The following is a 25,435-nucleotide window of genomic DNA, read 5'->3' on the forward strand; positions in this document are numbered from 1 at the left end:
CCCCCCCCCCCCCATACACTGTTGGCTGGAATGTAAAACGGTGCAGCCACTTCAGAAAACAGTCCAGCAGTTTCTCAAAAAGTTAAGCACAGAGTTCCAGTATGACCCAGAAATCCACTCCTGGTTTATATATACTCAAGATAACTGAAAGCAGGTCCGCACAAAAAACCTAAGCACAAATGTTCATAGCAGCATTATTCATAACTAAAAAACTGAAACAATCCAAATGTGCATTAACTGATAAATGCATAAACACAATGTGGTATATCTATACAATAGAATAGTATTCAGCCATAAAAAGGAATAAAGTACTGATACATGCTACAACATAGATGAGCCTTGAAAACATTACACTAAGTGGAAGAAGGCCACATACTGGATGATTCTATTTATATAAAATGTCCAGAATAGGAAAATCTATAGAGACGAAATAGATTAGTGGCTGCCTAAAGCTGGGAGGGATGAGGGGAAATGGGGAATGACTGCTAAAGGAACAGGACTTCCTTTTAGGGTGATGAAAATGTTCTAAAACTGATTATGGTGATGGCTGCACAAATCTGTGTATACTAAAAACTATAAAGTTGTATACTTTAAGTGGGTGAATTGTATGATATGTGAATCATAGAGCAATGAAGCTGTTTCAAAAAAAAGAAGGGAAGAGTAGGAGAAGGTGACTGTGCCCTGACACTTCCCGTGCCAAACCCTGCCCCCAAGCAGGTACTGACACATGCTTGCCACCATTTGCAGAAGAGAAAATGGAGGTTCTGAGAAGTTGAAATGACCCATCCAAAGCCTGCTAAGTGGCAGACTAAGGATTTGAACTAGGTCTGTCTAAGTCTAGAGCACATGCTGAGTCCCCTGACTCAGTCTCCTAGAACCAGCGCCCTCAGACTGCTTCCCCTGGAAAGGGACTGAGGGGCACAGAGCAGCAGCCTCAGTCTACCCTAATAGCGGTGTCTATTTGCATGGAACAAACAAGGAATTCCTCACCCTGAAAGATGGAGAGCCCAGAAAGGCAACGTAGTTTGGGGGAAGGTTCCTACTGCCATGAATGGTTTATCTCTGATGAGTAGGTAAAAGGAGTTAAGGATAACCGCACCACCCAACATCACTCTTAATTTTGCAAAGCACATTCACAGTCTTATTTCACGTGATCCTCAGTAAACATCATGATATCCTTGTATGACAGAGGAGCAACGGAGGCTCAAGGGGTCCAGGGCCTTAAGGTCAAGCAGCTAGTTCCTGATGGAGCAGGGCTAGATCGGAGTCCCCTCTGCAAACATTGCCAGGCACTGTGGCAGATACTGGGACATGTGCAGGTGGCATCACTCCCTGGAGGGTGATGCAAATGGGCAGCCATGGATGGGGAAGAAGTCTGAGCCATCCTTGTCTAAGAGCCAGCCTGCCATTCTTTCCATCCCTGCGTTAGCTGAATTCAGGAAGACTCCTGACCGCTAAGATACTTTCATGGTCTCACCTAAGCTGTCCTGGATGCCCATCAGAAGCGATGCCACTAACAGAACCATCAGAAAAAAAGTCATGCTAATCAGGAGGCAGCCTTGCATGCTTGTGAGGATTCAGGCTCTGGAGCCAGCCTGCCTGGGCTGCCATCCTGGATCTGGGACTGACTGCTGTGTAACCAGGGGCAGACTGACCAACTTCTCTGTGCCTCAGCTTCCTTGTTATAAAATGGAAATAATAGTACCGTCCCCTCATAGGCGCATGTGAGGATTTAAGGAGTTAATACGAGAGAAGCATTTAGAGCAGTGCCTGATGCATAGTCAGTGCTTGATAAATGTTAAGTATTATTATAGGAAATGATTTTAATGCCACGTAGCTCTATAGCTCTTGACCCTCATAAAGTTCACAGACACGCATAAAGAATCTTATTTCTGCTCCGTGGTCATCCTGAGAGATATGATAAGTGTTCCAATCTTTGATAGCTGAGGAGTAGAGTCTAAGAGACAAGACGCTTAGCTAGTAAAGGACAGAACTGGGCCTAGAATCCTAAGTCCAGGACTCTTTACACATCACACGGTCCCCAGGGAAAACACGCCGTGCCAGGCGAGCCCTTATCTTCAGAGCGGGCAGCTGGCTGGAGCTGGGAGGAAAGTCCACCTTCCTGGCAGAGGGCACTACAAGCCGGGCCAGCGGCTGAACCTTGGCCTAATCTCCCCACGTTCTGCTGAGCAAACACATCAGATCAGGCAGCCAGAGCACCTCGGGGTTAACCCATCCTCCTTCCCCTGCGGCAAGAGGCCAGGATGTCCCCCCCAGGGAGTTGGGGGAAGTTTTCTGGAAGCTTCTTTTTTTTTTTTTTTTTTTGCGGTACGCAGGCCTCCCACTGCTGTGGCCTCTCCCGCTGCGGAGCACAGGCTCTGGACACGCAGGCTCAGCGGCCATGGCTCACGGGCCCGGCTGCCCCATGGCATGTGGGATCTTCCCAGACCGGGGCACGAACCCGTGTCCCCTGCATCGGCAGGCGGACTCTCAACCACTGCGCCACCAGGGAAGCCCTGGAAGCTTCTTGTGTGTCGTTTCCCATCACTCAGGACCCAACCTTTCTCCTCAACCAAAGTGCAGCTGGGAGGATGGGGACCACAGGCGTTTTTCTGGAAAGCCCATTTCCGCCCAGGGGTGTCCTTACCTGCGAGGCTACCGGCACCCCCCGAGGGTACAACCACCTCCACGGGGGGCGGTGGGTGCAAATCTAAGGTCGGTGCACACCGGAAATAAGCAAAGAAGTGGTGGGCCATTTGCACGAGGACCCGGGACCAGTTGATGGAATTCAGACTCATCAGACTGTGCTCCTTGACAAAGGCCACGTCGGCAAACACGGCCTTGATGGGCTCGTCCAGCTCATCGCTGCTCCCCTCCACTGTCAGAGGAGAAAGAAGAGGGAGTTATCATGAAGAACCCCCCGGGGGCCAGCACGTGCTCCTAGGCTGAGCCCGTCCTGCTGGGACCTTCACTCAAACCATGTCTCATATCCTTGGGGTCACATTTCCAATGTTTCTACCATTATCTAAAACTAGATAGAAAATGTCAGCTTTCTGGGATATTGGGGGAAGAATTCCTCTTTGTATTCCATGCCCACTTCCCCAGTCTCTGGGGATGGTTTATCAGATTGTGAGATGGTGAGAGGCTGGGCTTTACTTCACCGTCCTCCATCAGGGGCTGGAGGGAAAGATTCGCTCTTCCCGCGTGGGTCCCTAGTCCAAGGTGCAGCCCTCAACTCAGCCCAACCGGCAATCAAGCCAATATTGTTCTCTTATCTGAAACCTGGGTCTGTTTGTCCACTGGGTCCAAACTTGGAGGACAGCGGGGGAAGATTATCAGGGGAAATGCCAGAGTAGGCACGGAGGTTATTTATTTATTTTTTTAAATAAATTTGTTTATTTATTTATTTATGGTGGAGTTGGGTCTTTGTTGCTGCGCGGGCTTTCTCTAGTTGCGGCGAGCGGGGGCTACTCTTCATTGCGGTGCGCGGGCTTCTCATCGCGGTGGCTTCTCTTGTTGCGGAGCACGGGCTCTAGGTGCTCGGGCTTGTGGCACGAGGGCTCAGTAGTTGTGGCTCGCGGGCTCTAGAGCACAGGCTCAGTAGTTGTGGCGCATGGGCTTAGCTGTGGCAGCCAGATATGGGTAATTCATTACTAAGGCTAATGTGTAATTAGGTAATTCATTACTAAGGCTAATGTGTAATTACTAAGGCATGTGGGATCTTCCGGGACCAGGGCTCGAACCCGTGTCCCCTGCACTGGCAGGCGGATTTTTAACCACTGCGCCGCCAGGGAAGCCCGGCACTGAGGTTACTATTCATTCCACCCTTCATCATGTAGCAGTAATGAGGCTGCGGGACTGACTCCAGATCCATGTACAGGGGGGATATTTGCTGGGGTGCTAGGAAAAGATTCACTGTTTTTAAGAAAGAGCCACAGGAACAGAGACTTGGTTACCTTCAGTAACCATCATATGCCGCAAAAGGAATGAGGCTGAATGGAAGATGGAGCAGAGAACCTGGCTCCCTGAAGGCAGTGAAGCCGCCAGTCGGGAGCCTATCCCACCTCTAGACTTCCAGGGACATGAGCTGAAAAATCTCCCTGTTCAAGCCAGTCTGAATTAGATTTTCTGTTACTTCCAACCAAAAACATCCCAAGTAATATGTAACTAGCCCTTGCTGATTATCCTGTGCTTAAGAAGAACCAAGTATACGATGTATATGGAAAAGCACTACTTTAGAAAACATTAGTGTCCAACACACAACAATCCAGGTGGCCCATCTCTACTCCCTGAGCTCACCAGCCCAACAGAACACACATGCCCACCGTTAGCTCCCGAACTAACACACGTCCTCCTGGAAACCCAATCAGAAGATTCCAGAAAGGAAGGGAAGAATTTGAACAGTCCTGTTTTAGAAACAAAAACTAATTCCTTTAAAGGTTCCTGCCTTATTTTCTTGAAGCGCAGAACACGTATGAAACAGAAATGCCCTTTGGCTCAGGCAATAGCACATTTATGAAATATTGTATTCATCACCATCCACGTGTCTGCCACTATTTTTCTTTTCTTTCTTGCTTTCTTCTTTTTAAAATTTTTTGGCCATGCCACACAGCATGCAGGATCTTAGTTCCACAACCAGGGTCGAACCCACGCCACCTGTGCTGGAAGCACGGAGTCTTATCCACTGGGCAACCAGGGAAGTCCCTGTCACTATTTTTCAAATGTGCACCATTCTCCGCCCCATGGTCAGGAATGGTGCTTCTATACATGCCCTTAGGTCAAAGCCTTCCAATATCTGTGTACAAGGAGAGAAGGGCGTAGGTGCAGAATAGAGGTACAAAAAGCTATTCTCTGCTTTGATTCTAGGTAAAGACAGTCCTAGATTCATAAATAGCAATTTTGGTGCTTAGGGTGTAACAGGGACACTCAGGAACCTGAATCTTGTACATTAAAATCTTGCCATGACTGCAGGAAAATGCAGCCAGATATGGGTAATTCATTACTAGGGCTAATGTGTAAGATTTTTGCCAACACCCGCCTTAGCTAAACCATAAACTTTTCAGTGGGATGCGTATGTGCTTGCTAAAGAAAAGAGTAGAAGGGGCTTTTTTGTTTGCTCTTGAACAAATAGACAAAGAATATTCATGCTACTCCCATGGGTAAGGTTCGTTCTCACTGTTCTTTTGGTCCTTGACAAAACTGGTGTTATATAAAAACATCATCTATGGGATTATAACAGGAGGCCAGGCCAGTTATAGAAGGAAGGTTTTCTGTCACCACATTTGCTGTCCTGCCAGGTGAGTGACCAAACCAAGCCAGGCCACCTGGACAGCTTGCCCAAGGCCACAGTGCACAAAGCCTCACCAAGACCCTATGGCTCATATTCCAACCCCTTCCTTGGGGCTACCTGGGGTGTAGTAGGGTGTCAGGGGTAGAAATAAAAAATAAAAAGTATGGCTCCACTCAAACCCATCCCGCCTTCCTACACTCTTGAACTCCGTAATGATTAAATGCACTCAGAACCGATGGCCAGACATTAAGGAGATGGCTTTTTGCCTCTCTGCAAACACAAACGCTACGATTCGTGATGTGGCTCAGGAAGGGGGGACACTGGCGATGGGTCCCACTGAGTAGCTTCTTATTTTAAATACTTAGACCTGCTAAACAAGTGCATAGCTTGGTTGATTCAACACTGCAAGGGAGGGCATGAGCTGCCAACAGGCAACGGCACATTCTCTTAAAAATAATTATTAAACGTGTTTTTGCCATCTGAACTTCAGTGCCCTGGGACAGAACCCAAGTCAGTTGGCTCAGGCTATGACTCTGGGTAGCTGCCTGTAGATATGGCACCAGTAGGGTGAACGTGCAGGGAAGTGGCATTCTTTGGGGTATGGTTTTCAACCTGCCCTTCCTCGGTTGTACTGTCAGTATTGGTTTATGCACCTGTCACCTCCTGGAGTTTCTGAGACTGTGTAGCCACGAGCCTGCTCAGAGCTAAGCCAAGGCATACACCAACCTCTAAATATGACTGATGAAGGAAGGGAAGGAGAGAGAAAGGGGAGGAGGAAGGATGGTCAGCTAGTCAAGTGACTAGTTTTGTTCCAGCCCATCTCCCAAAACAGACCGCTCGAGGCAAAGCCGTGTTGTCCCCCAGAGCCTCTGTCCCAGCACTCACCTCCAAACACGTGGACATTCTCTCTCAGCACTGTCGTCATCTGGAGCTCCTGAATCTTTGTGCAGCGACCTTTGGGCAGCAGAACAATGAGGTCCACGTTCTCTGCCCCCTGAACACTCTCGATGGCAGCACTCCCTGTGTCCCCAGAAGTTCCTGGATGGCAAGAAGGAGGAACCCTCCTCTTTAGGACTAGGGAGACAGAGAAGGAAAGAAATGGCCCCTAAAGCACTGTCGCCAAGTGAGGCAATATCCTGGAGGGTAGGAACCCAGTACTTAATCTGGGGTCCTTGAACCTCCAAGGGATCCACGGATAGAAATCAGGGCATCTGTGAGCTTGGCGCCATATCTTCTGTGTATTTTATGTATTTAAAATATTATTCTAAGAAGGTTCCACAGCCTCCACCAGACTGTCAAAAGGGTCTGTGGCACAAGAAAAGTTTAAGAACCCTGCTCTATAAATTAGGAGGTTGGGATTACCATATACACATTATTATACATAAAATAGATAACCAACAAGGACCTACTTAGAGCACAGGGAACTGTCCTCAGTGTTTTATAATAAGAAAAAGAACCCTGCTCTGGAAGAACCAGTAACACACTCCCCGAGAGACATCAGTGGAGGGCATCCTGTGGGTGGACACTGGCAAGCTGGGGCACTGTAGGGCTGCAGGGCGCAGGCCATGATGCACACCTACAACCACGGTGATGTGTTTCTTTCTCTTCTCCAGCAAGTACTGCAGGAACTGTGCTGCGCAGCACAGGGACAGGTCCTTAAACGCGTAGGTGACCCCATGCCACAGCTCCAGCACGTTCAGCCCATTCTTCAGTCTGGATAGATGGACCACCTCTTTGTGTCGGAATCTGCTAAAGGCTCGGTCGATCAGATCTGCGAGGGGAGAGAGGGGGCATTGGACGGTGATTAAAAGGCCATTCTCTTGTCCCTCAAGTTCACTCTCAGTCTCTTTACACTTTTACATTTGAAGTTTCTATCCCTTGTTACCAGATAAAAAGACCAGAAGTTTTTATCATAAAGGATACTGTGTATGAATATAATTGTTTAATCCTAGGAAAAATGTCTGAAAAGGCATGAACTAAACTGTTCATGGATTCCTCATAGTGATGGCCCCAGAGACCAGAATTGGTGCTGTAAGACTTTCATGTTTTACTTTATAAATTTCTTCATCATTTGGATTTCTTGTGTGCATGTATTCCAATGAGATTCAATTAAACAATTGCATAAGAAACAAAGCAAATGTCTCATCTCTTCTAATTTTCCTTCCTAAAGACAGAGGCTTATTTGTTTGTTTTTGCATTACTTAATCTCACACCTGTGATGCCAGAACCTTGAGATGGTTTACTTAGAATCCTACCTAAGGCTAAGGTCATCTAGAGTAGTGTTTCTCAAACTTTAATTAGCGAACCAATCACCTGGGATCTTAAAATGCAGGTTTGGGATCGGTAGGTCAGAGAAGTCTGAGAATTCTAATATGTACCCAGGCAACACCATCCGTGCGGGTCATCGAACGACATTTTGAGTCCTCGTCTCCTCAGCCCCAAACTCTCACCATTACATTTGGTCCACAGACCAGCAGTACTATTATCATCTGGACATTTGATAGGAATGTAGAATTCTCAGGCCCACCCTAGACCTACTGAATCAGAATCTGCATTTTAAAGATATTCCCACAGAGAATCTGTAGGCACATGACAGTCTGAAATGAGCTGGATCAGAACACTCTCAAAGTCCCTTCTGGAATTACCATTAAAAGAGATAAAACAGCAATCTGAGGGTCTGGGTGTTTTATATGCAGGAAGGAAATACCCCACATTCAAGCATCTCAGGACAATAGCGAAATCCCTCGAAAGGGTTTTTAAAAAATAAGCAAAAAATCTCCGCAGATCACTTTGACATTCATCTCACTCAAGGTGGGAGCTGGAATGAATTAACCCTTTGGGGATATTTCCAATTCTGGGATTCCAGAGTCTGGAAAAAACTCCAAAGTTTTGGAAATGTGGCTAGGGACCTCCTAGGGGTTAAATGATGGATTTGCAACTCCATGGTGGGCTGGACTGGCAGAAGAGTGAGATGGGAGAGTAGAAAGGCAGGGTCTGCTCACCATTTAAGTCATCTCTTGGAATGAGCTCGGGGCCAATGAAGAGGCTACACAGCTCCTTCACCAGGCTGGGGTAGGAGACCACACTCCACTGACGCAGGGTCTCTCTGTCCAGCTGAGGCAGCTTCTCGGGCATATAGAGGCCCCCATCCGGAGCATAGCCAGAGAAAAGGGCCCCTTCAAAGTCAACCCATGGGGCCATCCCCCGAGTACTGACGTACCACATGATCCTGGAGGCCTGCAGAGGGAACAGTCCCAGAGACACTTGATCTCCAAGCTCAGTACCCCATGGGACAATGCTGAAGTTCACCCAGCCCTGGGCCATCATCCAGACTGGGAGGCTGGAGCTCTGTGAAATCTCAGGCCAGCTTCACCTGAGACTGCGCAAATCCTGACCTCTCCAATCAAAGTGAGGTAATTCTACTGACCTACTGCCACGTGAGAGGGGGTACTGGAGCATTCTGGGAAAGGAGAACACTTGGTCCTCACTGATGAGGAGGAAGTCCTTGGGGTGGGGCAGAGGGATAACAATAATAAGGCAAGTGCCATTTTGATACCCCTCTCGATAAGGAGAGGATGACACACTTGATTATACTCCCTTTTGAGAGACGTATCTACCTCTGCTAAAAAAATAATCATCACAATAAAAAAATAATCCATCAAATTCAATGGATTTTTAGCAATGCTGCCTATAACCTAATGGTTCTCCACTCTGGTAGTTTGTTACAATCAGCTTGGGAGTGTTTAAAAAAAATACCCCTACTTGGGACTCTACCTGGATCAATTAAATTGAAATCTCTACATGAGGCTCCTTGGGTGGGTCTAATATGCAGCAAGGATGAAGAATAGGGTGGCCAACCCATCCCAGTTTGCCTGGAACTTTCCCAGTTTTAAAACTGAAAGTCCCAAGTCCCAGGAAACCCCTCAGTCCCAGGAAAACTAGTATGGTTAGTCATCCCAGGTGAAAACCAGTGCTCTACCTCTCAGCCTGACCCTAAAATAGTTAGAAGTGCTGATATGCTACTCTTACTATTATCTGGCCCGGCTAACTGGCCCTGTCTGGATGCAGAACTCTGATTAGCATGGAAGGGGATAGGGTCCAAGGGTACCCCAGGCCTAACTCTGGTCACACTTCACATCAGTTAGGTTCCCAGGAGCCAAGGACCATGTCAAGCAGCTAGGCTTGCGCTCTGAACACGTTTCTCTGGATCATGGTTGTGAATTCTGGTTATAAGTCCCCACAACACCTCTGGGGATGAATTTGACTAGACATAGCTCTCAGTACCAGCTTGGACTTATTTCTGTGCCAGGGCCAGAGGGGAACCTCTGCCATCTGGGGACAAAGCCACCTGAAGCCTTCCACCTATGAGAAAGGGAATGAGCTAGCATTGACCTGGAGGAATTCTGGTTCCCCAGACTGTGACTCTGACACATCTGAGCCCACAGCAAGTCCTACATGGGCTGCCCTGTGCCACTCCCAAGCCTACAAACACGACTGCATCCAACTTTGAGAGGCAGAGACAAGTTGAATTGTCCAAATCAAGAATCTTTTGAAAGTGAAAGTGGACATTATTAATAATTACGCTGGGACAATGGGGATAAAACAGAACCGTCTCAGGCAAACTGGGACATAACACCTTGTATAGGGGTGCACGGCACAGAAATGAAATCAGGCAACTCCAAAAGCCAACTGCAGGGAGTAAGCAAAGAAGGCCCAGTGTCTCACAAACCAGAACAGGGTGGGAGGGCACAGGGTTAGCAGTGCCTTCAAGCAAAAGAGTAATTTCTGTAACTCTGTGGCAAGGGTTAAAGCCAGTGCATGCTACCCAAGACCCTGGAGTAACGGGAGGGCAATTGTGCCTGGCCACTTCCCGGGGTCAGATTAAAGGAAAGAAGACAACTGGGCTGCCAGAAAAGCTGTGGCAAGCATGAAGGCAGTCAGAGCTACAGAGAGGCGCGAAAGAAAAAAAATCGGTGGAATGCACTTTCCTGGGGCGCTGGTCTCTGTTCCCGGCTCCACCTGGCCCAGGAACAAAGGAGAGGGCCTGAGGCCGGGCTCTGCACATGCCAGTGGTAAGAAGTGGACTGATAAGCACCCGGGCGGCTGTCTGCACCAGGAAGGGCCGCCGCCGCCGTTCTATCCAAAGACCCCAAGGGGCAGCCTTCTGAGGCCAACACGGCAAAGCTACATGCGCTATACACCACTGGGTTCGGTGTAAGGTAAACTGGAGAGAGAAGCCCAGAAGTAGAAGCCGCTGCCACAGTACGTGGAGAAGCTGACGAAAACAATCAGACACTCTGGTTGGACTGCTGTATGGGGGCTCCAAGCATCCGACCGGGACTGAACTAAGTGACCGCATGACTTTATAATTTGCATCTGTGACTCCGCTGGGCCCTATTCCAGAGTGGAGACAGGTCAGAAAAACTCTGACCAATAATCTGGATGAAAAGCAAGGGAAACAAGAGAGCGCCGCAAGACGAGGAAACGTTTCAAGAAGGGCTCCTCCGGGAGGCGACGAGATTTCTGAGCAGGGGTGAGGCCATGGGGAAGACTTAAACCTCTGCCGCCGAACCCCTGGCAGCATGATCGCTGACCTCGGACTGCGGCCCCTGGGGTGGAGGCCCCGGCAGGCCCACGGCAGGCGCCAGCCTCTCCAAGGTCACTGGGCACCAGTCCTCCGGCTGGCCTGGTCTTGGGCCAAGACGGTTTTGATAAGGTCTTAGGGATAAGGCTCCACTCCCAGCCTCTGAAAACCCCGCAGACTTCTCAGTGTCGGGGCTCTCTGAGAATTGCAGAAATCCTGCCAAAGGTGCAAAGCATCGGGAACCCTCAACCCTCCCAGGTTCCTCCAAGTCGCAGCGCCCGAACTAGAGACTGAAGAAAGGGGTTAGGGAGGCCGACCCAGCCACGCTGAAATCTGGGTTGAGCGAAAGTTCCAGAGCTGGAAAATCTCGCTACCGATTACCCCGGAGAGGGCGCCGCGATCGCCGGAAGAGGACCCGGAAAGGGGACCCGGGGCCGGCGCGCGCGTGCTGGAATCTCGGCCGCTGGGGCGCCCGCTCGCGTGGAGGCGGAACCCCAATCCCCGCCCCGGAATCGGCTGGTTGGGCTGGAGAGTGGGAGGGCTGCGGGGTCCGGGCCGGGCGCGTTTACCTGGTGCCAGGCTCTGGGAGTGGCAGGGCGCGGCCCGGGGGGCGGATCTGGCGCGGCGGGAGTGCCCGGTTCCGGAGGTGCGCGCGGGACGCGGGGGCAGCGGCCAGGCTTCCGGTCGGAGAATGAGCCGGGCCCCCTGGCAGGGAGGCTAAGGGCGGAAGAAAGCGGCGTGGGAAGAGGTGGAGGAGGGAGCGACAGGGAATGATAACGAGAGGGAAACCATTTATTCTTCACTTAGTATGCTTTTCTGACACTTTGCTAAGCGCTTTATTCACAGTCTCTTAAATCTTCCTTGCAAGACCCGGAAGCACCACATCGTCGCACGTTTCAGGGTAGAAAACTGAGCGCAAGATGCAAGGAAGAAAGGCCCTTATCGTCTCTGGGCTTCATGCTTCCCACCTACGAAAACTGGAAGGCTGACAAACTGTTTCTCAAACTAGGGTTAGTGAGTCAGGAATTCAGAATCCACAGGGATACATGACATCGTATTGTAGGAAAACACTTTTTATTAAGCACAGATATATTCTAGGGTAAAATGCCTCCCCAATTTTAAAGAAAAAAAGCAAGACGTGAAAAAATGTCTTCCAGTTATAATCAAATGCCCTCGGATTCACATCCCTGCTCCTGGGACCCGACCCACTTAGATGGCAAAATTTGTGGAACTGGATGTGACAGATGCCGGATAAGGTTTAGACTTGCCTCTAGGCCGCGCTTGGTCACTGTAGGTGGTCCCACTGGGCGTCATGGGGATAGAGGGAATGGCCAGCCTCTGGTGTTGCCGTTACTTCTGCTATCTTCCTTCTATTTATGACATTCTCCTAAACCTGTGGTCTCTGCTTACTCAAGTTACCTGCCCTCTAAACTTTGGCCCACACATGGTGTCCACATCCATATAAGTCCACGCACCTGCCATTGACTGACTCCCGTCTGAGTGGGTCTCAAATTCCTGAAAGAGAAATTCTGACTGGTCACTGCTCAGCTTATAGATTGTTGTCATGGAATTCACACAGTGGCCAGAGGGGCCATTCCCATAGAGGAATATAGGTCAGGCAGGGACCTGCAAAAAGTTTCCATCCCCTGCATCAAGTGTACTTAATAACTCAAAGGCCAGGGAAACTGAGACCCATGGCGAAAATGCCGTAAGATGCCGCAGAGTTTGTTACAATACTCATAACCAACCAAGCATCTTCTATTGCTGGACGCTTCTTATATGGATGGCTCTTTTTTTTTTTTTTTTTTGGCCACGCCGGGGCATGTGGGATCTTAGTTCCCCGACCAGGGATCAAACCCACCTCCCCAGCACTGGAAGGGCAGAGTCTTAACCACTGGACCACCAGGGAAGTCCCTGTATGGTTCTTATATGTATTAGTTATGCACCCTTTTCTATCATACTAAATAACTTCCTCCATTTCTGAATTTATTTGGAATAGCAGTAATTGTGCCTAATTAATAAGAATCAGAGATGCCTTTTAATGTTCTGATAACTGGTTTTACTCAATAACTTTTGATAAACTTGTAGAACACATTTGCGAAGGGTACAAACAGTTCTGCAGTTAATGTTACTTCGTGTTTGCTCTTTTTTAATTTTCTTCATAGCATTTATGGCTCTCAGACTCATGTGCTTATTGTCTGTTTTTCTCTCCTCTCTATTCTAATGGAAGCTGTATGAGAGCATGGACCTTATTTGTTGTATCCACCACTCTCTCCCCTAGAACAGTTACTGGCCACACTCAGTACATGCTTATTGAATGAATGAATAAAATGCATAGAAAACAAAATTGACTTGTTTAAAATATCAGCCATCTGGATGTCACTGGTAACTCATTTAGCAAAGGCCAGACTACAAAAGTTGATTGGATACTAGTGTGAAATTCCATCACACTAGTGGTGGCCGTGTTAAACATCCCTGGAAAACAATGGTCAGCAAGAAAGTTTCAAGCTTCGGCATGAGAACGCACTTTTGCAGTTCCATACATTGAGGATAAGACAATCCTCATAGACTGAAGTGATCTTAAATGCAGAAAGGGAATCTGCAGGCTGTGAAACTTTCTTATTCCTCTGGGTGAGCCAAGCAACCATTTCCCATGGCCCAAACCCGAATGTAGACCCTATTCTAAGAACCTTTTGATGGCGTTAGGTCAGTGGTTCTCACACTCCCAGGTGTATAAACATCATTTAGGCCTATGCTTCTCAAACTTTAATACACCAAAGCTTCACATGAGGATTCTGTTAAATATGGATTTTAATTCAGTAGATCCGGGGTGGGGCATGAGATTCTGCATTTTTAACAAGTTTCCAGGCGAGACCAATATTGCTGGTCTGAGAACCCCATTTTGAGTAGCAAGTACCTAAGAAGTTTGTTTTAAATGCAGATTCCTGGGTGCCACCTCTAAGATTCTGATTCAGAAAGTCAGTGGCAGGGACCCAGGAATCTTTATTTTTAACAAGTGCCCCAGGTGACTCTGATTCAAGTGATCTGTTGGCATATTTAGAGAAATTTTTTTTTTTTTTTTTGCGGTACGCGGGCCTCTCACTGTCGTGGCCTCTCCCGTTGCGGAGCACAGGCTCCGGACGCGCAGGCTCCGCGGCCATGGCTCACGGGCCCAGCCGCTCCGCGGCATGTGGGATCTTCCCGGACCGGGGCACGAACCCGCGTCCCCTGCATCGGCAGGCGGACTCTCAACCACTGCGCCACCAGGGAAGCCCATATTTAGAGAAATTTTGCATTTGACCGTTGTAATAAAAAAAAACCTAAGAAGAACAAGGAGGGCTTTCCTGGTGGCGCAGTGGTTAAGGATCCGCCTGCCAGTGCAGGGGACACGGGTTCAATCCCTGGTCCGGGAAGATCCCACATGCCGCGGAGCAACTAAGCCCGTGCGCCACAACTACTGAGCGTGCGCTCTAGAGCCTGCGAGCCACAACTACTGAGCCCAAGTACTGCAGCTACTGAAGCCTGTGTGCCTAGAGCCCATGCTCCTCAAGAGAAGCCACCGCAATGAGAAGCCTGCACACCACAACGAAGAGTAGCCCCTGCTCGCCACAACTAGAGAAAAACCCACGCGCAGCAACCAAGACCCAACACAGCCAAAAAGAAAGAAAGAAAGAAAGAAAGAAGAATAATGAGCTAACAAGCTGCCTTGAATAAAGGCAAAAATGGCAGCTAGGGAAATAGGAAAAGGGTTTGGGGGGGACCAGAGAGGAATCTTTTTATGGGGACCCTCTCATGGGTGGTGAGGAAGATTGACTCAGTGTAATGCTCACAATACAGTGCTTCCAAATGGCCTTTGTTTGGACACCTAAAAATGTCCAACACAGAAGTTCATGAAGGGGTTAGTGATATCATGAGCTCTTAGTATAGAGCATGACATCCTTCATGACAATGAGCCTGGATTCATATTTTAGGAAATAATTGGAGCAACAGCTCCTTTTTAGAGGCAATTAGAAATATAGGAGCGTTAACATTTAACTTCATCCCCTATACTGTCCTCCTTGCTCTGTCTGCTCGGGCCACAATGGTGCCCACCTCTTCCTCCACGTGACAAACATGGCGCCGCTTCAGGTCTTTGCCACTGCTCTGTCCTCTGCCCAGAATGCTCTTCCTCTCGGTGCAGTCAGGTTTTTGCTCCAAGCTCTCCTAATGCGAAAGGGCTTCCATAACCACTTGGTCTAAAACTTAGTTATCCTTCTACGCTGCCTTACTCTTCACCATAAACTTATCACCACCGGACACTCTAGAGAGTCACTGGTTTCTCCTCAACATAATGGAAGCTCCCAGGAAAATAGGGAATAGTTCTGTTCCATTCTCTGATTTATCCCCTGTGCTCAGACAGTGCCTGTCATATAGTAAATGCCCCATAAAGTACTTGCTTAAGGAAGACATTACTACAGCAATGGAGATGCTTTTCCCTCTCTCTACCCTGACACCTTCCCTTCCTCCTGGTCCCAAGGTTCTTACCAGCACCCTGACCGGGAATGAGAACAATCAGTTACCTCTTTTTAACAACTAATGCTGTGGGCTTCCCTGGTGGCGCAGTGGTTGCGAGTCCGCCTGCCGATGCAGGGGACATGGGTTTGAGCCCTGGTCCAGGAAGGTCCCACATGACACGGAGCGGCTGGGCCCGTGAGCCATGGCCGCTGGGCCTGCGCGTCCGGAGCCTGTGCTCCACAACGGGAGAGGCCACAACAGTGAGAGGCCCGCGTACCAGAAAACCAAACAAATAAACAAACAAACTAATGCTGCTCTGAGTGTGGTTACTCTATGTTGTCTTTCTCAACGGATTATAGGACAAAAGAGCAAGGTCAACAAATAATAATTTATTACTCCAGGTGAGTTACAAAACGATAAGTGACCGTCAAGTTGACACAGGTATTGTACACGGCATGTGGCTGACACAGGTCAGGGTCACAGAGAACAAGCCTGAGACAACATGGGACACGAGTCAGGCAGGTCAGTCATAGATCAAGCCGAGGCTGGGAGGAGATGTTGACTGTCTAGGACAGGGGTCAGCAAACTGTAGCCCACGGACTAAATCTGGCCCACTGCCTGTTCTTCTGGATACAGTTTTACTGGAACCCAGCTGCGCCCATTCATCTGAGTACCGCCCATGGCTGCTTTTGCACTAAGACAACAGAGTGGAGAAGCTGCACCATCGACCCTATGGCCCGTGTCAACTGACAAAAAAAAATGCACAGAAGTTGAGAATTGTGTTTTATTTGGTGGGCTGGCTGAAGACTGAAGCCCAGGAGGCAGCCTCTCAGATAGCTCTGAGGGACTGCTCTGAAGAGGTAAGGGAGAAGTCAGGATATATAGGAGTTTTTGCAACAAAGACCAGGTAGTCGGAACATTAAGAGATTACTATTAATTAAAGGAAACCAGACATCTCAAGTTAATGAATTGAGCGCTTTTCTATGTATGGGAAGATGTAAAAGTCTGGGCTCATTGAAATCATTACCTCGATGTGCTCCGCAGCTGTCTAGGGACAGTATCTTGCTTTTCTCCATCCTGAGTCCCCTCAGGGTACACAGTGGGTGGAGGCTGCAGTGGCCAATGGCTTGATGGCCCCAACATCTTTTGTTTACTGATAGACAGGTGACATTTTTCACCCACACCCGCAAAGCCTAATATGTTTACTATCTGGCCCTTTACAGAAAACGTTTGTCCACCTTGGTCTAGCAGTTCTTCCTGAGTAGAATGACAGGCAGAGAGTGAAGGTGGGAAGTATTTGTCTGAATACTCTGTGGGAGACTTGGAACTTGTTGACCGTCTATCTCACAACACGACTCCACAAGCAGAGTCAGGAAAACACCTGCCAAGGGAAGGAGGGAAAGCACCAGAGCCAGGAAACAATGCGAGTCACACAGGGGCACAGAGGGAAGGGGAACAGTTTAAAACACAGGAAACATTTAAAAAACCTATGATACTCAGCTGAGCTACCTGAAAGGAAGGAGCAGAAATGCTGGAGGTGTATCCCAAGCTGTAGGAGGGGAGGGGAGAGCGGTCCGTTTCCCCTGGTGCAGAAATGGAGCAAGTTAGCCAGGGCTTGGGGACGGAGGCACACTAGGTCCCTGGGGGCAGACCTTAGAGACATCACAGCGTCTTCAGGAATCAGATATGATTCTATAAATCACTCCTGCATCGGTCAGTCATTGGACACGGCTACCCCGGGGGGAGGTATGACCTTGGACGAAGCTGATACAATCGCCGTCTACAATTGTACCGTCAGCTGATACAATCTCCAAAGAAGGCTGGGGGCTGAAGGTCTCCCAGCAGTTCCCAGCCACTGGGAAAGGAGCTTTTTCTTCCTGAAGGAGTATGTGAGCAGAACATCACAGTATCCTCCGCATTTAGAAAATGATTTAAGAGGAGTAGAGCTGTCATTCTCTGGAGCTGACATTATTAAATGTCTCATTCTCTGGAGAGACATTATTAAAATCTCTGACATTATTAAAGTGATGAACACTTACTCTGCCATTCACTCATTTTTATTCCATAAAATATATATATATATATATATGATGTATGATTAAAGATATTTTATATATATTGGACACCTAAAAAAGTATCAGGCACTGGACCAGGCTCCAGGCTCTGCCCATCAGGATCCCATAGTCTGCAGAGCAGAGGGATAGGGACAGACAGAAAGACACACACAGCCCAACCGAGAAGTGCTGCAGAGGAAGCAAGCACAGGCCTGGCTCAGGACACAGAGCTGGGGCTCAGGAGATGCAGTCACGGCTTCACAGAGGAGGAGGCCCCTGGTCTAGCCTGGGCGACTCGGGTTTACAGCTTTAGGTGGAACAGAAGTGGGCTTTTTTCTACCCATTCACGCCATGCAGAAAGTTGAGTGAAACAGAGCGTGTGGCTCCCTTCTCTCGCGCCTGGTACTGCCAACCTGAGTTCCAACTCTCTGGTTCCTGATTCCAGCATAAACCAGGGTGTTTACATTCCTTGCCACTAGATGGCAGTATTCGGTCAAGAGGACTGGCTACCGTGGCTTATTGCTGTCAGCCCCAGTTCCGATTTTGGTTGATGCGGGGAAGGGGGGCCACGAGGAGGGGTCCTGGGAATGGCAATAGGGTTCCATTTTTTTTTTAACTTTAATTCATAAAATTGTATATGACATATATATCCATGCGCCTAAAGGATTGAAAAATCAAGCAAATACTAGAATATTGGTGTCCATGGTAGACTGGAAATTACTGCCTGATGTTTTCCTAGAAAATTGGCAAAACTAGAATTTTGCCATGAGAATTATTTTTTCTTACTGTGTCCCCCGTACCTCCTTGCCAGGTACGCGGTGTACAGATTGGTGATGTTAAACTTAAATTCTTTTCATGATCTCCAGCTGGGACCACCTTCTATCACTTTTGAGTGTCCCGCCCACGCTCCACCCAGTGAGGAGAAAAATTTTTCTAAATGCGGAGGATACTGTGATGTTCTGCTCACACCCTTCTTCAGGAAGAAAAATCTTCCCCAGCTGCTGGACTTTCGGTGGCAGGTGATATGGGGCACGTCTGGGGCATTCCCTGACAGCAAGACAACACAGGTGTGCCCAGCTGCGCACCTGAAATCCACCAAATAAGCCTCATGATCCTAATCTTCCATGATAATAAGTCTTTGATAATATCTAAAGCTAAAAAAGGAATGCGAGGGGGACCTTCAAGGTGGCGGAAGAGTGAGACGCGGAGATCACCTTCCTCCCCACAAATACATCAAAAATACATCTACATGTGGAACAACTCCTACAGAACACCTACTGAACACTGGCAGAAGACCTCAGACTTCCCAAAAGGCAAGAAATTCCCCACGTACATGGCCGTGTGGCTGACAGAGTCCTGGTGCTCCGGCTGGGTGTCAGGACTGAGCCTCTGAGCTGGGAGAGCCAAGTTCAGGACATTGGTCCATTGGAGACCTGGCGGCCCCACGTAGTATCAATCGGCGAGAGCTCTACCAGAGATCTCCATCTCAGTGCTAAGACCCAGCTCCACACAGCAACCAGCAAGCTCCAGTGCTGGACACCCCATGCCAAACAACTAGTAAGGCAGGAACGCAACCCCACCCATTAGCAGAGAGGCTGCCTAAAATCATAATAAGTTCACAGACACCCCAAAACACACCACTGGACATGGTCCTGCCCACCAGAAAGACAAGATCCAGCCTCATCCACCAAAACACAGGCACAAGTCCCCTCCACCAGGAAGCCTACACAACTCACTGAACCAACCTTAGCCACTGGGGGCAGACACCAAAAACAACGGGAACTACGAACCTGCAGCCTGCGAAAAGGAGACCCCAAACACAGTAAGTTAAGCAAAATGAGAAGACAGAGAAACACACAGCAGATGAAGGAGCAAAAGCAAAAACCCACCAGACCAAATAAATATAGAGGAGATAGTCAGTCTACCTGAAAAAGAATTCAGAGTAATGATAGTAAAGATGATCCAAAATCTTGGAAATAGAATGGAGAAAATACAAGAAACGTTTAACAAGGACCTAGAAGAACTAAAGAGCAAACAAACAATGATGAACAACACAATAAATGAAATTTAAAATTCTCTAGAAGGAATCAATAGCAGGATAAGTGAGACAGAAGAACGGATAAGTGACCTGGAAGATAAAATAGTGGAAATAACTACTGCAGAGCAGAATAAAGAAAAAAGAATGAAAAGAATTGAGGACAGTATCAGAGATCTCTGGAACAACATTAAACACACCAACATTCTAATTCTAGGCGTCCCAGAAGAAGCAGAGAAAAAGAAAGGGACTGAGAAAATATTTGAAGAGATTATAGTTGAAAACTTCCCTAATATGGGAAAGGAAATAGTTAATCAAGTCCAGGAAACACAGAGAGTCCCATACAGGATAAATCCAAGGAGAAACATGCCAAGACACATATTAATCAAACTATCAAAAATTAAAATCAAAGAAAAAATATTAAAAGCAGCAAGGGAAAAGCAACAAATAACATACAACGGATTCCTCATAAGGTTAACAGCTTTCAGCAGAAACTCTGCAAGCCAGAAGGCAGTGGCAGGACATATTTAAAGTGATGAAAGGGAAAAACCTACAACCAAGATTACTCTATCCAGCAAGGATCTCATTCAGATTCGACAGAGAAATTAAAACCTTTACAGATAAGCAAAAGCTAAAAGAATTCAGCACCACCAAACCAGCTTTAAAACAAATGCTAAAGGAACTTCTCTAGGAAGGAAACACAAGAGAAGGGGAAGACCTACAATAACAAAGCCAAAACAATTAAGAAAATGGTAATAGGAACATACATATCAATAATTACCTTAAATGTAAATGGATTACACGCTCCCACCAAAAGACATAGACTGGGTGAATGGATACAAAAACAAGACCCGTACATATGCTGTCTACAAGAGACCCACTTCAAACCTAGGGACACATACAGACTGAAAGTGAGGGGATGGAAAAAGATATTCCATGCAAATGGAAATCAAAAGAAAGCTGGAGTAGCAATTCTCATATCAGACAAAATAGACTTAAAATAAAGACTATTACAAAAGACAAAGAAGGACACTACATAATGATCAAGGGATCAATCCAAGAAGATATAACAATTGTAAATATTTATGCACCCAACGTAGGAGCACTTCAGTACATAAGGCAAATGCTAACAGCCATAAAAGGGGAAATTGACAGTAACACAATCATAATAGGGGACTTTAACACCCCACTTTCACCAGTGGACAGATCATCCAAAATGAAAATAAATAAGGAAACACAAGCTTTAAATGATACATTAAGCAAGATGGACTTAATTGATATTTATAGGACATTCCATCCCAAAACAACAGAATACACTTTATTCTCACGTGCTCATTGAACACTCTCCAGGATACATCATCTCTTGGGTCACAAATCAAGTCTTGGTAAATTTAAGAAAATTGAAATGGTATCAAGTATCTTTTCTGACCACAATGCTATGAGACTAGATTTCAATTACAGGACAAAGTCTATAAAAAATATAAACAAATGGAGGCTAAACAATACACTACGAAATAACCAAGTGATCACTGAAGATATCAAAAAGGAAATCGAAAAATACCTAGAGACAATTGACAATGAAAACAAAATGTCCCAAAACCTATAGAATGCAGCAAAAGCAGTTCTAAGAGGGAAGTTTATAGCAATACAATCCCACCTCAAGAAACAAGAAAAATCTCACATAAACAACTTAAATTTACACCTAACACAATTAAAGAAAGAAGAACAAAAAAAAACCCCCAAATTAGCAGAAGGAAAGAAATCATAAAAATCAGATCAGAAATAAATGAAAAAGAAATGAAGGAAACAATAGCAAAAATCAATAAAACTAAAAGATGGTTCTTTGAGAAGATAAACAAAATAGATAAACAATTAGCCAGACTCATCAAGAAAAAAGAGAGAAGACTCAAATCAATAGAATTAGAAATGAAAAAGGAGAAGTAACAACTGACACTGCAGAAATACAAAAGATCATGAGAGATTATTACAAGCAACTATGCCAATAAACTGGGCAACCTGGAAGAAATGGGCAAATTCTTAGAAAAGCACAACCTTCTGAGACTGAACCACAAAGAAATAGAAAATATAAACAGACCAATCAAAAGCACTGAAATTGAAACTGTGATTAAAAATCTTCCAACAAACAAAAACCTAGGACCTGACGGCTTCACAGGCGAATTCTATCAAACATTTAGAGAAGAGCTAACACCTATCCTTCTCAAACTCTTCCAAAATATAGCAGAGGGAGGAACACTCCCAAACTCATTCTATGAGGCCACTATCACCCTGATACCAAAACCAGACAAGGATGTCACAAAAAAAGAAAACAACAGGCCAGTATCACTGATGAACATAGATGCAAAAATCCTCAACAAAATACTAGCAGACAGAATCCAAAAGCACATTAAAAGGATCATACAACATGATCAAGTGGGATTTATCCAGGGAATGCAAGGGTTTTCCAATACATGCAAATCAATCAATGTGATACACCATATTAACAAATTGAAGGAGAAAAACCATATGATCATCTCAATAGATGCACAGAAAGCTTTTGACAAAATTCAACACCCATTTATGTTAAAAATCCTCTAGAAAGTAGACATAGAGGGAACTTACCTCAACATAATAAAGACCATATATGGCAAGCCCACAGCCAACATCTTTCTCAATGGTGAAAAACTGAAACCATTTCCACTAAGATCAGGAGCAAGACAAGGTTTCCCACTCTCACCCCTATTATTCAACATAGCTTTGGAAGTTTTAGTCACAACAATCAGAGAAGAAAAAGAAATAAAAGGAATCCAAATCAGAAAAGAAGTAAAGCTGTCATTGTTTGCAGATGACATGATACTATACATAGAGAATCCTAAAGATGCTACCAGAAAACTACTAGAGCTAATCAATGAATTTGGTAAAGTAGCAGGATACAAAATTAATGCACAGAAATCTCCTGCATTCCTATACACTAATGATGAAAAATCTGAAATAGAAATTAAGGAAACACTCCCATTTACCATTGCAACAAAAAGAATAAAATACCTAGGAATAAACCTGCCTAAGAGACAAAAAACCTGTATGCAGAAAACTATAAGACACTGATGAAAGAAATTCAAGATGATACAAACAGATGGAGAGATGTACCATGTTCTTGGATTGGAAGAATCAACACTGTGAAAATGACTCTACTACCCGAAGCAATCTACAGATTCAGTGAAATCCCTATCAAACTGCCAATGGCGTTTTTCACAGAACTAGAACAAAAAATTGCAAAATTTGTATGGAAACACAAAAGACCTCGAAGAGCCAAAGCAATTTTTTTTTTTTTTTTTTTTTTTTTTGCGGGCCTCTCACTGTTGTGGCCCCTCCCATAGCGGAGCACAGGCTCCGGACGTGCAGGCTCAGCGGCCATGGCTCACGGGCCCAGCCGCTCTGCCGCATGTGGGATCTTCCCGGACCGGGGCATGAACCCGTGTCCCCTGCATCAGCAGGCGGACTCTCAACCACTGTGCCACCAGCAAAGCCCAGCCAAAGCAATCTTGAGAAAGAAAAACAGAGCTGGAGGAATCAGGCTCCTCGACTTCAGACTGTACTACAGAGCTACAGTAATCAAGACAGTATGGTACTCGCACAAAAACAGAAACATAGATCAATGGAACAGGATAGAAAGCCCGAGATAAACCCATGCACATATGGTCACCTTATCTTTGATAAAGGAGGCAAGAATATATAATGGAGAAAAGACAGCCTCTTCAATAAGTGGTGCTGGGAAAGCTGGACAGCTACATGGAAAAGAATGAAGTTAGAACACTCCCTTACACCATACACAAAAATAACCTCAAGACCTAAATGTAAGGCCAGACACTATAAAACTCTTAGAGGAAAACATAGGCAGAACACTCTATGACATAAATCACAGCAAGATCCTTTTTGACCCACCTCCTAGAGAAATGGAAATAAAAACAAAAATAAACAAATGGGACCTAATGAAACTTAAAAACTTTTGCACAGCAAAGGAAACCATAAACAAGACCAAAAGACAACCCTCAGAATGGGAGAAAATATTAGCAAATGAAGCAACTGACAAAGGATTAATCTCCAAAATTTATAAGCAGATCATGCAGCTCAATAACAAAAAAACAAACAACCCAATCCAAAAATGGGCAGAAGACCTAAACAGACATTTCTCCAAAGAAGATATACAGACTGCCAACAAACACATGAAAAGATGCTCAACATCACTAATCATTAGAGAAATGCAAATCAAAACTACAATGAGATATCATCTCACACCAGTCAGAATGGCCATCATCAAAAAATCTAGAAACAATAAATGCTGGAGAGGGTGTGGAGAAAAGGGAACACTCTTGCACTGCTGGTGGGAATGTGAATTGGTACAACCACTATGGAGAACAATATGGAGGTTCCTTAAAAAACTACAAATAGAACTTCCATATGCCCCAGCAATCCCACTACTGGGCATATACCCTGAGAAAAGCATAATTCAAAAAGAGTCATGTACCAAAATGTTCATTGCAGCTCTATTTACAATAGTCAGGGCATGGAAGCAACCTAAGTGTCCATCATTGGATGAATGGATAAAGAAGATGTGGCACACATATACAATGGACTATTACTCAGCCATAAAAAGAAACGAAATTGAGCTATTTGTAGTGAGGTGGATAGACCTAGAGTCTGTCATACAGAGTGAAGTAAGTCAGAAAGAGAAAGACAAATACCGTATGCTAACACATATATATGGAATTTAAGGGAAAAAAATGTCATGAAGAACCTAGGGGTAAGACAGGAATAAAGATACAGACCTACTAGGGAATGGACTTGAGGATATGGGGAGGGGGAAGGGTAAGCTGTGACAAAGTGAGAGAGTGGCATGGACATATATGCACTACCACACGTAAAATAGATAGCTAGTGTAGTGGGAAGCAGCCACATAGCACAGGGAGATCAGCTTGGTGCTTTGTGACCGCCTGGAGGGGTAGGATAGGGAAGGTGGGAGGGAGGGAGATGCAAGAGGGAAGAGATATGGGAACATATGTATATGTATAGCTGATTCACCTTGTTATAGAGCAGAAACTAACACACCATTGTAAAGCAATTATACTCCAATAAAGATGTTAAAAAAAAAAAAAAAACTAGGAGAGGTTGTAAGATAGAGTGCTACAAACAATAAGAGAGGCATAGTGACTAGAGTTCAGAGTGAGGAGGAAATACTTCCAGCTAGGAGGAGGGGAAAGGGAAGGGGCAAGGGTGACTGTCTTCTCCCTACATCTCCCACCCGTGTGGATGGCGTTAACATTGCCATGGTAACCCAAACTGGGGCTTCCAGGAGCATCTTCAACTCCTCCCATTCCCTCCCACCCACCTTTAATGGATCCCCAAATGTTCTCAGTTACAATCACAGAATAGCTCTCCAATTCATACACTCTCACCGCCTCCCAAGTTCAGCTCCTCTACTCTCCTGCCAGAATTTTTTCAGGAGTGTCCTAACCAATTTCTCCACCTCCAGCTCTCTCTCCATCCAGCCCATCTTTCACACTACCTAGAGAGTAATATTCCAGAATCACAAATCTGATTATCATTCCTCTGCTTAAGAACTTTGGTTGACTTTCCATCACCTAGCATAGCAATATCTAAAATTTTGTCACTAGCATATCAGCTTCCCTACTTTATTGCTGTCACATCTCCTTATGTCCTACGACCAGATTTTTTTCTTTTTTTTTTTTTTGCCTGTATCTCTTGGCCCCTTCCCCCCACTTCACCACTCGGCTCTGTGTTTTGGGGGCTGGAGTCTACAAATAATATTTTCTGAACTCCTTTGCCATCTGCTTTTCTGTTAGGATGTAGGGTATGGCAATCACCCAACCAGAGGGCAACTGGAAATAAGCAGAAGGAGACACTCTTCCTTCTGTAGCAGTTACTTGAAGTTCTCGTGGTTGCTGCTGTGGCAGGAGGGAAGC

General features: G+C 46.1%; 1 protein-coding gene across 1 annotated transcript in view; it reads right to left on the reverse strand.

Moving 5' to 3' along the window:
• THNSL2 (threonine synthase like 2) overlaps positions 1 to 8,521 on the reverse strand; it is a 12,884-nt gene extending 4,363 nt beyond the window's left edge. Inside the window, exons 1-4 of the mRNA XM_007466724.1 lie at positions 8,293 to 8,521; positions 6,867 to 7,061; positions 6,176 to 6,328; positions 2,648 to 2,878 (exon numbers count right to left, since the gene is read on the reverse strand). Coding sequence (XP_007466786.1) covers positions 2,648 to 2,878; positions 6,176 to 6,328; positions 6,867 to 7,061; positions 8,293 to 8,515 — 802 coding nt within the window. The 5' untranslated portion in view covers positions 8,516 to 8,521. The remainder of the gene's footprint in view (positions 1 to 2,647; positions 2,879 to 6,175; positions 6,329 to 6,866; positions 7,062 to 8,292) is intronic.
• Between the last annotated feature and the right edge of the window lie 16,914 nt (positions 8,522 to 25,435).

The sequence above is a fragment of the Lipotes vexillifer genome, unplaced genomic scaffold (assembly GCF_000442215.2).
Source record: "Lipotes vexillifer unplaced genomic scaffold, Lipotes_vexillifer_v1.1 scaffold1158, whole genome shotgun sequence".
NCBI lineage: Eukaryota > Metazoa > Chordata > Mammalia > Artiodactyla > Lipotidae > Lipotes > Lipotes vexillifer.